Source organism: Uloborus diversus, unplaced genomic scaffold (assembly GCF_026930045.1).
Source record: "Uloborus diversus isolate 005 unplaced genomic scaffold, Udiv.v.3.1 scaffold_1227, whole genome shotgun sequence".
In the NCBI taxonomy this organism is placed as follows: domain Eukaryota; kingdom Metazoa; phylum Arthropoda; class Arachnida; order Araneae; family Uloboridae; genus Uloborus; species Uloborus diversus.
In genome coordinates this window covers 41,020-56,154 of record NW_026557907.1, presented here as the reverse complement: position 1 = coordinate 56,154, position 15,135 = coordinate 41,020, and the positions used below count along the sequence as shown (strand labels likewise).

Below are 15,135 nucleotides of genomic sequence, written 5' to 3'. Positions count from 1 at the left end.
GGCATTACTATGTACTTATAAAACATGTTTCAACTAAAAGAAAGGACATCAAAGTAAAGGAGAAAAAATCTAAGAAACGACTTCAAATTTGCATCAAAGAAACTAATCAAATTCCAATTTTAAGATGGAGCACCACTATTTTCAAATTAATAGACTACAGCTATTATGAAAGTAAAATAATTAGATTTAAAAAAAATACTCACGCACACAGCATTTTTTGTACTTACATCGGAAGTTTGGCATCTTGCTCATCGAGCCAAGTTTCTGCCATGTAGGATATAAAAGTGTCTTCTTTTCCTGTACTTGGCTGATTTTCTTGTATAATGAGGAAGGCCTCAGGTACCAGAGTTGGTGGAACTAGAGCCAGAGCAGCCATTTTTCTGAAGAAATTCCTTACTTCTTTATTTCCAGCATACTCAGTGACTAGACCAAGTCTCTGAACCTGCGGGAAAAAAAAATCGAAATTATTATGATTCGAAAAACTTGCATAATTCTTTCCCTCCAGTTACTTAAATCTAGTTATGAAAGTACACACTAAAAACCTTCAATTTCATTAAGATCTTAATTTTCAACGTACATTTTAAAAATTCATTTTAATTTTATTTTGTCATAATAAATGTTCATTTACCATGTACAATTTAAAATAATTTTAAATCCAAATTTTTTTTTAATTGAATTCTAAGTACATAAATTTGTGTTGAAAATTTTATTGATTTTACTGATCTAAAAAATAAAAGGGGGGAGGAATACTTTTACTCACCTGCTTCCATATACATTGGCTGAAATGAAAGAAACAGCCTTTCACGACAACACCTTTAAATACTTCTTCCAGTGCAGCTATGCAGGCCGTCTCGAAGTCCATCATGACGAACTTCGGATGAAATATCAGACCATGGGAACGTGCATGTTCTTTTATCGCCGAGAATAACTCAATATATGTTTCTTTGGATTTGCTCCCGATCAAGCAAAACGCTAAGGGAAAAATCTTTCCTAAGTATGATCCGTGGATGGTATATAATTGCGAGAACAATTTTGGTACGATTTTAAATGTACCATCCATGTGAATGCTATCACTTTGGCAAAGTTTTTCCAAATCCTCTTCAGAACAAAACACCTGAAACAGAAATAAAGTAGTGTAAAAATATTGCTTTAAAGATTACTAGTACGTGCATTTTCACTCAAAAATACAAGTTTGTACTTTGATTCGTGAAAGCGTAAACTCGCATGTAGAAAGATACAGAAAAATTAATATCACAGTCCATAAAGTATGCATGCAATAAATGAACTCAATCCTTACCATCATTCGATTTTCTGGACCAATTATTTTGTCTATGATGAGGAACTCCCGATTACCATCTCGAGTACTTGTCCACTCTCCGCTCAACGAAATGTCCTGGATGGTTTTAGGCAAACTAGGTCTTGTCGAGTTTCTGACTTTATATAATTCAGTTTTAATTTGTTGGAATAGTGGAATATCACTAGCTGTTTCAATATCAACGGCAATTTCTGACAAACATTTCCTAAAAATAGAATAATATGAATTCATTAGACAACCTCCACCTGATAATTTCATTTTTATTTGTGCGTAAAACATACAATATTTTTGAGAAATTGTAATTAATAGTTAGCTTAAAAAATATTACGTACTAAAAAAAGAAGTGTATTTTTTAGCTAGGTTCTGATGGGAGAGGGCAATTAGATAAAATTTCATGAAGTCCAGAACTAATTTAATGCCAAGAGTTATTTGAAGTTTTTTTTTCTTTAAAAGATGGGAAAAGAGGTTTTGCTTGATTTACAAGGTTTGTTTTTACTATGTCAAATATATTTATGTAAGACGTATAAAAACATTATGATTGTTGTGTAGCTATGAAATTATTGGTTATATATATAACCAATAATGTTGTAATATTATAATAGAAAATATCGGATAATATCACAATATCAGGAATTTTTTATCTTTTTGAACCCTGTTTAAGAGGAAAGCCTATGCGACCTTCTTTTCATTATGAATTAAAATTCAATTTCAAATATTTCAAACTTTCTGTGAACAAGAATTGCCCCTGATTCTGAGTATTTCTTGATCACTTCTGAGCGCCCATAATGGTCACCTTTTCTTTCATTCTTCGTTTTTTTTTCTTCAGATAATGTATTTTTAAAATGATAATACAGCAATAATTTATAAATACAGAGTTGGTCAAAATTAGAAGGACAAAGGCTACATTTTTGGCTCTATTTGTTCGGAACAGTAAACATTTTATGTATTTAAGATAATATGAATGAACGTCTTTATCAAATTAGTTTTATTGGAAATGTACTGGAATTTCGTATTAATAGAGTGAAGCTTGAATTCAGACATGTATGTAATATGATCCAGTTTTCATAATGGTATTTTTTAATTGATTATGGGCAATCTTTTATAATTTAAATTTCTCAAATGTTCTACATTCCATAATGATTTTTGGTATAAAAAAAAAGCATTAATTGCTTACATTTCACTGCATTATTTGAGAAACAATTTTTTCCTGTTTATTTTTCTGTTTTCCTAACAATGCTGAGCACCACCATAATATTAGATGAAATAAATGAGTCTGCAAGTATTAATTAAGCATCAGACAAGATGTTTTTTTTTTTTTTTTTCAAGAGAGGGAAAACTTAATGCTTCAAAGTCTTTAAAATCTTTGAATCATGTTCATTAACTTAATGTTTATTTTTCCCATTATTTAAAATATTTTTAGTATCTTTATATTGTTTGCAGTTAATTAAATATTGTAACGGATTCGGTGAGACTTCCAACTTTCTTGAAAGGATGACACAGTTCTTGATAAAAGCACAGGAAATTTATTTACACTATGTACAGGAAATATCGTCAACAACTGCTAAATTATTCATCAGCAATTAAGCAATTATCACACAACACCGTAAACTCAACGTTTACACACGTATTTACTTCCAAATACGAAAACAACACAGCGAAATGCCTCGCAATAAACAGAGCTAATCCACTCACAGCACAAATTCTCAATCGAAACTAAACTTTTGATCCATCGCTAACGGCTTATATACACACCGAAAAGAAATCTCTCAAAGATTCCAGAAAATGCTACAACGTTCTACAACTACACTTTCATTGATAAAATCAGTGAATGAAATAAGAAAAAAAGAATAGGGGTTGTATACTTTAGCCATATGTTAAGGGGTTGTATATTCATTACGGGAAACTATTTACAGGTTACGTTACTACAATAATTACTATTTACAGAATCTGTAACATTGCCCCCTTCCCAAGGACTGCACGTCCCGGGCAGTACAATCCCCAGAAAGGGTGCAAACTTCTATCACAAGTTCACAAATACACACATTAAATAATAACCAATAATGCATAGGAAACACAATAATAACAAGAAATATTACTAAACATTAAAAGCAAAAATTATCTACAACTTTTATGTTATCAACCATGGTTGTTTACGTAATACTCATGAACTATGGCCATAGTATGGGGCTAACCGATCATAATGTACAACCCTAGGTTTTGCATTAGGTGAATTTTGGATCCTCACTACGACGTCATTTAGTCGGTTAAGGCTCTTCTAAACCTCTCCGTAAAATCAGATTCGACGAAAACACGAAATCTGTGGCAACACAGGGGGTGTATCTGGGAGGGGCTAACTCGATTTTTTTGCACTGCTAATTGGTCAGATTTCATGATGGACAACGTCAATCATTGAGTTGTTGAAAGGACAGTCGTAAATCTAAGCTGTCCCCATGAGGGCAGAGAGCGAGCTAAGAAGGATTCTGTTCCAAAACATGTCCCCCACCCCTCCGGCCTGTTTCCCACCACGACAACAGATCGGGTAGAAGTATGAGGGTGAAGAAAAAAGAATCCAATTCTCCTATTCTATTCTACCACCCTTCTCACTTTTACTTGAAAACTTTGGAACCGCGAGACAATTCTACACATTTACTCTTCGAATCGAATTCTGTATTTGTTTTACAATTCATGGGCGGCATAATCTTCGTTTTTTTTATTTGTTTTATATTTATTCGTTCAGTTCATTCATTTATGTATTTTTCAATATATAATTGAGGGGGAGAGGGCGAGCGGAACACTGATGATCTTTATAACTTTATCGATAAAAGATTGCTTTACTTTTTACAGAAATTTCTGAAACTATTCTTGAAAAGAAAAGCAAATTAATCATAGAAAAATGTCGAAGAATTTCTGCGGATGTCGGTGTGAGCATAAAATAAAAACATTTGGTAGTTGTGTAGTTAGGTTTGCTGATAGCTAGTTTGATGAATGTTACAATTAATAAAAAGGCATAAATAGTAAATCTTTCGAAAACAATCGCGCCCTGTACAAGGATTTTCTGTGCAGTTTTTAATCAGAAAATTATGCTTTTGTTTTGTCTGTGAATTTTCTGCGCATCAAAAGAGGAAATAAAGAAACTGACGAATCTGCATGTTGGCACGATAGAAAACAGGAAAAGAAAAAAAATGCTGTTGTCTTGTTAGTGATCAGAAGGATACCATATTACCAGTGGCGCACATGAATTTTTTAAAGGGAGGGTCCAAGGTCGAAAGTCTCATTCCATTATTACGCCGTCAAACATATTGACTTGATTTTATCGATTCCCGAGAACAAAAAACAGTAAAAAATAAGCTAATGAATAAATAATTAGCATTAAGTAAAGAAATAACCAGAAATTAAATAATTTACGCTTTTATTTTTCTCATAATAAAAAAATGAATTCAAGTTCAAAGGATCTCATTTCAATTTGTAATCACAAAACTAAAAACATACTTATTACTGTCTATTCATTTATAATCCCTATTCTTCTTCTCATAGGCTAAGTGCACAATATTTTAAAAAATCTCTTAACATGCGGGTTTTATTTTTTCACTTATTAAAACAGAAGTTATTGTAACCTTTGTTTGAAATTATTTCACGCACAAAATATAGAATCGTAATCGATCGGGGAAAAAAGCAAGACCTATGGGAGGGGTCCTGACCCCCTGGTCCCTAGTGTGCGCCAATGATAAATACCCACTAAGGTTTTCATTATTTATACACGTGTACTAAATAATTAGAATGAAATGACACCTCTCAGTAATGCTAAAAGCAAATTATTGCAGAGCTTAGTATTTTTGACAGTTGCATGCAGAATCAACGCTTGATTTAAATCTGAGAAAAGCCATGTTACTGCGTACAAAAGCCCTTTATCACGCTCTGAATGCAAATTGGGAATTTTACTGTTGTTTTTCTTGGATAAAAGCATACTTCAATTCAAACTTTCGTCGATGTGCCTATTCATCAACATTTTAAGATAATTTCAATTCATTGAGCGTATTGTTAAAAGAATAAAAATTATATGTTCACAAATTTTACCAATGCATATAATAAAACGTAAGTAATTGAACTCTAATGGTTTAAATATACTTCGAAAGAATGAATGAAGTGTAAGAAAGCGTACAGTGGTTCAAAATAGTCAGCAAGTGGTATTTAGGAATTTCCGTATCATAAAAATTTGATTTCTTGATCTTGAGGCAAAGAATGTTTTTTTCTTTCAGTTTGACACTCTCTGTTATTTAAACATTTTGTTCACATAGTAGGAAATAAATAAAATTCCTTATGAAAATAGAGTGGCGTTAAACAATATGAGTAGCACAGTATACAAATGAAAAACGTTATCTATCATGAAAGCGTCTCGAAAAATATTTACGTGTACCAACAACTACGCTGTTGTAAAAAGATTGCCATCAATCATGAAACGAGAAAAAAAAAATCCTAAAAAAAGGAAGGAACATGGTTTTGTTAATATTTTCGAAAAATATTTTCGTTTAAAGTTGAAAACTGTCATATGACAAAAAGAAAAAAAATGCATCGATTCAATGAATCAAATGTATGATCATGTTCAATATCGAGAATTATAGGAAAAAATAGATTGCAAAAGACACAAAATTAAATAAGCATTATTCGAAAGGAGAGACAGTGAGGCACTCAATTTATGTGCCGAATTAATTATCACTATGAGGAACTTTCTTGTTCCCAGTCTCATTCGCTGTACGCAAAAGAGAAGACTTGTTTATCCAAAGTGGGGAAACAAAGTGCAAAAGGTGAGAAAAAATTATACATGAAATCAAATGAATTGATATCGTTCCATCTTCAGTATTGGAGGCAAACAAAATAATATGAAAATTCAAAAAAAAAAAAAAAAAATGAGCAAGGAAAAAATAGTACTGTGGCCCTAAATTACTGTGACAGTATCACCATACTAAACTTTCTTGTTCGCAGCCTCATTTCTTTTCATGCAGTCACGATGATTGACAAATTCGGATTGCAAAAATAAACTTTATGTAACATGAAAAGATTTCGGAAAATGCATTGTAAATAGAGTTCTTTGATTGTGAGCATGCGCAAATGATCAAGACGAAAGTTCAACTAATGATACTTCTTGAAATATGGAGAATGTTTTTGATATGAAGTGCTGCTGGCGTCATTGCTTTCTGGATTCTTTGAAAAAAATACTTTCAATTAGTGTTTTAAAGAGCCATTTGGGCGGAAAAAAGCATCACTTTATACATGAAATTGAATGAAGCAAATATGATCTTGTTCCATCTTGAGTATTGGAGGCAAACAAAATAATATGAAAATTCAAAACAAAAAAAAAAAAAGAGCGAGGAAAGAGTACTGTAGCCCTAAATTACTGTGATAGTATCACCACACTGACCTTTCTTGTTCGTAGTTTCATTTCTTTTTCATGCAGTCACGATAATTGACAAATTCGCCCTGCAAAATTCGTATTGCTTTCTTGATTCTTAGAAAAAATATACTTTCAACTGGGGTTTTAAAGAGCCATTTGGGCGGAAAAAAAAGCACCAATTTATTCATAAAATTGAAGGAACCGAATATGATCCTGTTCCATGTTGAGTGTTGGAGGCAAACAAAATAATATGAAAATTTAAAAAAAAAAAAAATGATCGGAGAAAAAAGGTTGTGAGGTACAAGGGCGGATTCAGGGGAGGGTCAAAGGGTCAGCCGACCCCCTGTGAGAAGAATGTCATTATGATTATTATTAAACTTCAATTCTTTACATCCGAAAAAATAGTACATGGAATCAATGTCAACATTTTTTTTTTTGCTCGGTTCTGTAAGGTAGTTCTTTTTAGCGCGTCATAATTCAAAGAATTGACTGGATTTGTTTACTGAGGCATTGCTATTTTGATTTCTTTGTTCATTTTCAAAAGCGCAAATTTCTCTAATGAGCTTAACTTTTTCCCCAGTTCTCCTCCCCCTCAAACCACATGTTGTGCGTGTTATGGGTGCTTTTTATTACTATTTATAGATGTTATCTCATATAACTAAAGCTTACGGTGACACGACCAGCATATCTGCCGAAAGAAATGTGACTTTTGATGAAAGTTTGAGGGAATATGATCCATGGCTCAGGCTGTGGCATTGAAAATTTAGGGGGAGGGGAGGTAATTTGAATGGGTTTTGACTTGGGGGGGGGGAGGGGAGTGCTTCGTAGCATATCAGGCGGTACGCTCTCCTGCATGGAATGATGGGCAACCCTGATTAACTGCTACTTTTTTACGTAGGAATAATAACGATATCCATTGAAACTTGACCCCCCTTACAAAAATTTCTGGATCCGCCCCTGTTGATGTACTAAATCATACTTGCTGATGACAGTATCACCGTACTGAGCTTTCATGTTCGCAGTCTCATTTCTTTTTCATGCAGTCACGATGATTGACAAATTCGCATTGCAAAAATAAACTTTATGTAACCTGAAAAGAGTTTGGAAAATGCATTGTAAATTGTGAATAGAGTTCTTTGATTGTGAGCATGCGCAAATGATCAAGACGAAAGTTCAACTGATGATACTTCTTGTACTAGCGAGAATTATTTTGATATGAATTGCTGCAGGCGTCATTGCTTTGTTGATTCTTTGAAAAAATACTTCCACTTGAGGTTTTAAATAGCTATCTGGCCGAAAAGCATCATTTTATACATGAAATTGATTGAATCAAATATGATCCTGTTCCACCTTGAGTATTGGAGGAAAACAAAATAATATGAAAATTTCAAAAACATTGATCGTAGAAAAAAGGTTGTGAGGTACTAAATTACTTGCTGATGGCTGTATCACCACATTCAACTTTCCTTGTTCGCAGTCTTATTTCTTTTTCACGCAGTTGCGAAGATAGACAAATTCGCTTTGCAAAAATCGACTTGATGTAACATCAAAAGAGTTCGGAAAATGCATTGTAAATTGTGAATAGAGTTCTTTGATTGTGAGCCTGCGCAAATGATCAAGACGAAAATAAAAGTAATGATAATTATTGAAATATGTACAATCTTTAAAGGAGAAGCATTTTGATACGAGGTGCTGACTTTGCTGATTCTTCGAAAAAATACTTTCACCTGTGGCTCTAAAGTCACAGGGGAGGAAAAAATGCATGAAATTGTGTATTTATATATATATATATATATATATATATATATATATATATATATATATATATATATATATATATATATATATATATATATATATATATATATATATATACATATATATATATTGGATTAATCAAATGTGATCCCTTTCCATTTTGAGTATAGGAGGAACACAAAATAATATGAAAATTTAAAAAAACAATTATCTGGGAAAAAGATAAATACTGGCTGATGAGAGTACTACCATAGTGAACTTTCTTGTTCGCAGTCTCCTTCTTTCCTTTTTTTTCACACAATTATAATGACTGATAAATTGATATTGTAAATAAAAAAAAATAAAAAGAAAAACCTTTATCTAAAATGAAACATTAAAGAGTTCGAAAAAACCATTGTGAATTAAGAGAGTAGATCCATGGTCGCGCCGTCCTTATGTGCGAGGTCGTGAGGCGCACTACGGCGCCAGAGTCAAAACGGCGCCTTTCACTACCAATCAAAAATGTTCCAAATGGGGGGAATCTCTCCAACCAAAGAAGGAAAAAAAAGAACTTTTCATTATATCCAGTATCCAACAGGGCCCTCTCAGCCCAAAGTGATGCCCAGGCCATGGCAAAATTTGGTGCCCCCTCTCACAGGAATATCTGCAATTTTTTTGTGTGGAAGTTTTCAAAAACGGGAAGAAATAAAGAAATTTACCCCCATTTTGGTGCTCCTAAAATTGTGGTGCCCAGGTCCATGGACCTACCAGACCGTGAGTTCATCAGGCCCTGATTATATATCCTATGGTGGCGGAGAAATTACACTGCTCACTGAAACAAGCAATCCTCTCGCTGCCTATCTAAAATGAAAAATTATTGCCATGTTGTATGTCTAAACATGCTTTTCAAGAGTGCAATCTTTTACACTGAAATCACGTGATGCTAGTTAATTCATACATCAGCATTTTTTTTCTTCGTGTGGAGGCGTGAATGCTGTTTAGGGTTAATAGTACACGAAGCTGAACATATGAGGCGCGAGAAATTTTCTATTCTTCATTTTGGATCTTGAGGAGAATATGTTGTACTATAATTTGTGCAATATGTCTCTTTTTGATTTTAAATTATTGCTCGCGGAAATTCGACTATTTCATTTTATCATACATAAAAATTATGGTAAGTGTATTTGCATATATTTTACTTGTGCGTAATATTTGTATATTGTAGACTACAATTTTGACTAACTTTTTAGTTCCAAAAAGTAACGACTTGACCATAATTACTCGATTCCTCTCCCCCTCCTTTTTTTTAAACTATTTGTGTGTCAGAAAAAGAGCTTTGGACAATGTATTTGTTTTAGATATCATATTCAATGCCTTCCGTATTTTAGAATTGTTAATATTTAAAATATTTTCTTTTTCCTAAACGCATTAGCATATCAGAGGAGCTACTGAACTCGAAATAAGTTCGAGATATGAAGTGAAACTGTAATCACACACGTGCACTGTAATCCAAAATTAAATACACATTTTTTTCAAAATCAATTAAATGACAAACGTATTTTTTTCTACGTCATATTGGTCTACAAAACGTCAATCCAGCTGTTAACTATATTTTCGCCGAACGCCACTGCATAAAGGCGCTCAAAAGACATTTGCACAACGGCGTTGATCAGGCTTGGCGCGGACCGAGTAGAGCTCTTTGATCTTGGTTATGCGCAAATGATTAAGACAAAAGTTCAAGCAATGACAATTCTTGAAATATGTATATGAATCTTCAAACGAGAAGACTCACATTTTTTCCCATTATAAGATGCAGTAATTTACACAGATTCTTTAAACAAAATAACTTCTACACTCAAACGGTGTACTTATATTAAAACAGCATTGAAAAATATATCACCTAAATAATTTCAAAAACTTATCGAGGAACTCGAAAAAAGAAAAAAAAAATGCGTTTTCTTTTTAGAACGGATGTCACCGTCGAGTCACATAGATACAAAAAACGACAAAGAATGAATGGTCATTAGTAGGGATCCAGTTTATTGCCTGGCGAGGCCTGTGGCGAGGCAGAGGGGAAAAGCGGAGAAGCAGCCAAAGACCCTGGGGGAGAAGAGAAAGTGGTCCCTCAAAGTGGGGTGTGGGGGGAAATGGGTGTGGTCTGGTGGAAGGCGTGTTTTTCGCAGTTTTTCTCAATTTTTCGAAAATAAGGCTTTACTCCGTGGAGAATATCAATAGAACAAATTGTCTCAGAAACAAACTCAAAATATGTTTTTAAAGAGAAATGTTCAATCTCTTGCGCTCCTTTTTCCGTTTTTCCATATCATTTTTCAAACGTGTGAAAATAGTCGTTTAAAGTTTTAAAATGTTATTAAAAAAATTTCAAAATAACTACAGAAAAAATAAAAAAGAGCATCTCTAGTTCTAAGTCATAGCCATCGTTTAAAACAAACCGCATGAAAATATTCCAGTAATTTCTCGTGTTATGCTTTGTATAGGTAGCAGATTTTCCCGTAGAGAAAGCATTAGCGTCGAAAACCAAGATGGACGGTATAGAAGAGCCTTAAGGACTTTGTAGGGTCCATCCCAATGCGACTGCAATTTGGGTGACAGACCTTTCCGTCGGATGGGATTCCATAACCAAACCTTGTCGCTTTCGTTGAATTCATGTCCAGTAGACCTTGTGTCGTATCGGGTCTTCATCTTCTCCGCCGCGATGTTGATTCGCTCTCGTGCGAAGTTATGAACGTCTTCCAACCGGGCCTGGAGATCCTGGATGTACTTCTCAGGCGATGCAGGCGCATCCGGAGGACGACCGAAGACGAGATCACAAGGTAGCCGAAGCTCTCGTCCGAAGAGCATCTGAGATGGGGCAAATCCAGTAGTCTCGTGGACAGCACTGCGATAGGCCAGCAGGAACAAAGGTAGCTTCTTGTCCCAATCCTGTTGATTTCTGGATACCATAAGCGAGAGATTATTCAGGATTGTGCGGTTAAATCTCTCCACCATGCCGTCCGATTGTGGGTGTAGTGGTGTTGTCCTAGTTTTCTCAATTCCGAAAATTTGACATAGGCCCTTAAACACAGCAGAGATGAAATTCCTCCCTTGATCGGAATGAATCTGCAAAGGTGTTCCATATCTCGAGATCCAATGTTGGACTAGAGTCTCTGCTACGGTGGTAGCTTCTTGATCTGGAATGGGATACGCTTCGGGCCATTTGGTGAAATAGTCGATGGAAACAAGAATGTATTTGTTCCCATCAGCAGTTCTTGGTAGAGGACCCAGGATGTCAATCCCAATTCGTTCGAAAGGAGCTCCAACGTTGTACAGATGTAGCTTCCCTCTGCTTCTTTTCTTCGGTCCTTTATGAGCAGCACAGGCGTCACAAGAATGGTACCACTTCTCCACGTCATCCCTCGCCTTGCTCCAGAAGAAGCGCTCCCGAACTTTATTGAAAGTTTTCAAGACACCAAAATGTCCTCCAGTCGCACTTCTATGTATTTCTTTCAGAACATCTGAAATCCTTGATCGGGGAAGTAGTAACTGCCACCTAGATGTTTTGCCGTCGTCAGATTCCCATTTTCGGTACAGTACGCCATTCCGTAAATGGAGCGAGTTCCATAAAGCCCAGTATCTTTTTGTTGCAGGACTGAAGATGGAAACGTCCTGCCAGCTAGGTCGCCGACTGTCACTTTCCTTGAACTCCAAAATTGGTTTTATGTCGGGGTCTTCAAGTTGATCTTTTCGAACTTGGTCGTCACTCCATGGATCAGGTTCTGATGATATTGGAGTCACTGTCACCTGATAGGCGGTAGGGTTAGTCGTTCCATACTGTTTCTCGATTCGGGAACAATAATTGCAGTTCTCAGGACAGGGTCTCCTTGATAAAGCGTCTGCATTACCGTGAGACAACCCTTTTCGGTGCTTGATCTCCATGTCATATTCCTGGAGCCGCTGTATCCACCTGGCTATCTGGCCTTCTGGATTCTTGAAGTTCAAAAGCCAAGTTAACGAGGCATGATCTGTCCAAAGCAGAAATTTTCGGCCGTAGAGGTAATGATGGAAGTGTTCTACAGCTTTCACTATGGCCAGTAACTCCTTTCTGGTGACGCAGTAATTTCGCTCCGACTTTGATAAGCATTTGCTCCAGTAAGCGATGACATGTTCATTTCCGTCAATTTCTTGGGATAAAACAGCTCCGATGCCCTCGTTGCTCGCATCAGTGTCCAGGATAAAGGATTTTTCAGGCTGAGGATAGGCGAGGATAGGCGTTGATGTTAAAGCCTCCTTCAGTCGTAGAAATGCATCTTCGCATTCTTTGGACCATTCAAACTTTTGCTTGCTCTCCGTCAGCTTATGCAAAGGTCGTGCAATGTTGGAAAAACCCTTTACAAACTTCCTGTAGTACGTGCAGAGCCCCAGGAAACATCGCAGCTGATGGATGTTTTCGGGACGACTCCAACTCTTGACTGCAGGTACCTTTTCTGGATCGGTTTGTACACCTTCAGAAGAGATGATGTGACCAAGGTAGTTCACTTCCCGGCGGAACAAATTACACTTGGACGGGCTTAACTTCAGATTGGCTTCCTTAAGCTTCTGCAGCACCTTCCTAAGATTTGCCAGATGTTCTTCGAAACTGCGTCCCACGATGATGATATCGTCAAAGTAGACCAGACAGGATTCGTAGGAAAGTCCTCTTAACACTGTCTCCATAAGACGCTCGAACGTAGCTGGTGCATTGCAGAGGCCGAAGGGCATCACTTTGAACTGCCATAAGCCTTGTCCAGTTGTAAACGCTGTCTTCTCTCGGTCATCAGGGTGTATCTTAACCTGCCAGTAGCCGCTCTTCAAGTCCAGGGTCGAGAACCACTTGTGTCCGGAAAGAGTGTCCAAGGTGTCGTCTATCCGTGGAAGAGGGTAACTGTCTTTCTTGGTGATTTCATTCAGCCGTCGGTAATCGACACAAAATCTGGTGGAGCCATCTTTCTTTCGGACCAAGACGATGGGAGACGCCCAAGGACTGGATAAAGGTTCGATTACATCGTTCTCCTTCATCTCTTTCAGGAGGGTTTCAACCTCTTCCTTCTTGGCGAACGGTAGTCGTCTTGGATGCTGTTTAATAGGGAGGTGTTCTCCAGTGTAGATCCTATGCTGCGTTAAATTCGTCCTGCCCACATCCTCCGATGTAGAGGAAAACAGATGCTTGAAGTCCTCCACCAATTGTTCCGCAGCAGTTCTTCGATCTTTCGATAATGGCGCACTCCCAATTAACTTCGATGTCAAGGACGCAGAAGACACAGTCTCGGGGGAATTGATTCTTCTAATGATGCAGTTTACTGGAGTACAAGTTGCCAACACTTCACCTTTCCGGATATTCCTTGGCCTTTCACTCACGTTGGCGACTCTCACAGGAATTACTACACCCTTAGAAAGGTCCACAAGTGTAGATGCTACCAGCACTCCTTTTGGGCTATTGCTTAAGTTGGGGTATTCAATGAGTCCAAATCGAAAACTATTGCTTTCTTCAATGGAGCCAGGTATTAATGATTCTGACCTTGAGGGAATCGATAAATCTGTTTGGACTATTATTTGATGAGCGGATTTTACATCACTTTCTGCGGGGAAAACGGCTATGTCTTCTCTCATCGAGTGCAGCTCATTAGTCTTGAAGTCTAGGTTGAAGTCATACTTCTTTAAAAAGTCCAATCCGAGAATGAAGGGGTCAATGATAGCAGCAACGAATGCGGTATGATGGTAAATGGCATTTCCAAACACAATTTCTAAGTTCACTTTACCTTCAATCTCGATCTTGTCACCTGTCACAGTTTGGAGGGTAACGCAGGGCAGCGTCCACAGAATGTTGAGTCCAAATTGACGAGCCACATCTGTTCTAATGATTGTAACATTGGCTCCAGTGTCAATAATCAGTTCGCAGGGAAACCCGTTTACATATGCGTAAACAAACAGTCCATTACTGCCGCCACTCGTCGATGAAATCTGGAAAACTTTAAGATGGGGCCAGGCCCGGACTGGCCAGGTCGGCTAGTCGGCGATCGCCGAGGGCCCCCAAGCTAGGAAGGGCCCCCAAATGAAGCGAAAAAAAATTTGTAGCAAAAAATGATTTTACAATTTGATTTCCTAGTAACTATTTCAATCTGTTTCCTTATACGTTTTGCCAGGATCAGGGCCTGATTACTTAATGTACCAACTAGGCTGTGGTCTAGGGCCCTTGCTTTTTAGGGGCCCTCCAATGGCTAAAGTTATTTTAGCTAATGACTAAAAGTAAGATTTAACTGCATAGTGGCTCCAAAAAATATTTGCTTAGAACCTTCCTATATCTTAATCAGGCCCTGTCTGGGATGCTTTTGATCTCTAGTTTTATACAAATAGCACACTGGACCCAATTAAAGCCAGGTAGGGCCCCGGGGCAAACATTATTTTTAGGTTAGGGGCCCGTAGGGCTTTAAATTCTCTGAATTTGTCCCGTAAACAGGGCCGGATTAACAAATAGGCAACTTAGGAATCGCCTAAAGATCCCCAACAGAAATGTTCAGCCTCCCTGCAAAAAATCACCTGGGCCCCTAACTGCCCACTGAATTGCCCTCCCCCCCCCCGCTCAAAAAAAAAAAAAAAAAAAATTAAAAGAGTGGTTGTTGTTTGTGTTCGTATGCTTCAATATTTCTAGGTTCAAGTTTTG

At 36.8% G+C, this 15,135-nt stretch overlaps 1 protein-coding gene across 1 annotated transcript in view; it reads right to left on the bottom strand.

The window, feature by feature from the left end:
* Positions 1-227: 227 nt before the first annotated feature.
* Positions 228-15,135, bottom strand: part of LOC129232518 (uncharacterized) — a gene marked incomplete at its 3' end in the record, with an annotated part of 36,543 nt that continues 21,635 nt past the window's right edge. The window contains exons 2-4 of the mRNA XM_054866658.1: positions 1,298-1,520; positions 761-1,114; positions 228-442 (exon numbers count right to left, since the gene is read on the bottom strand). Of these exons, the coding sequence (XP_054722633.1) occupies positions 228-442; positions 761-1,114; positions 1,298-1,520 (792 nt within the window). The remainder of the gene's footprint in view (positions 443-760; positions 1,115-1,297; positions 1,521-15,135) is intronic.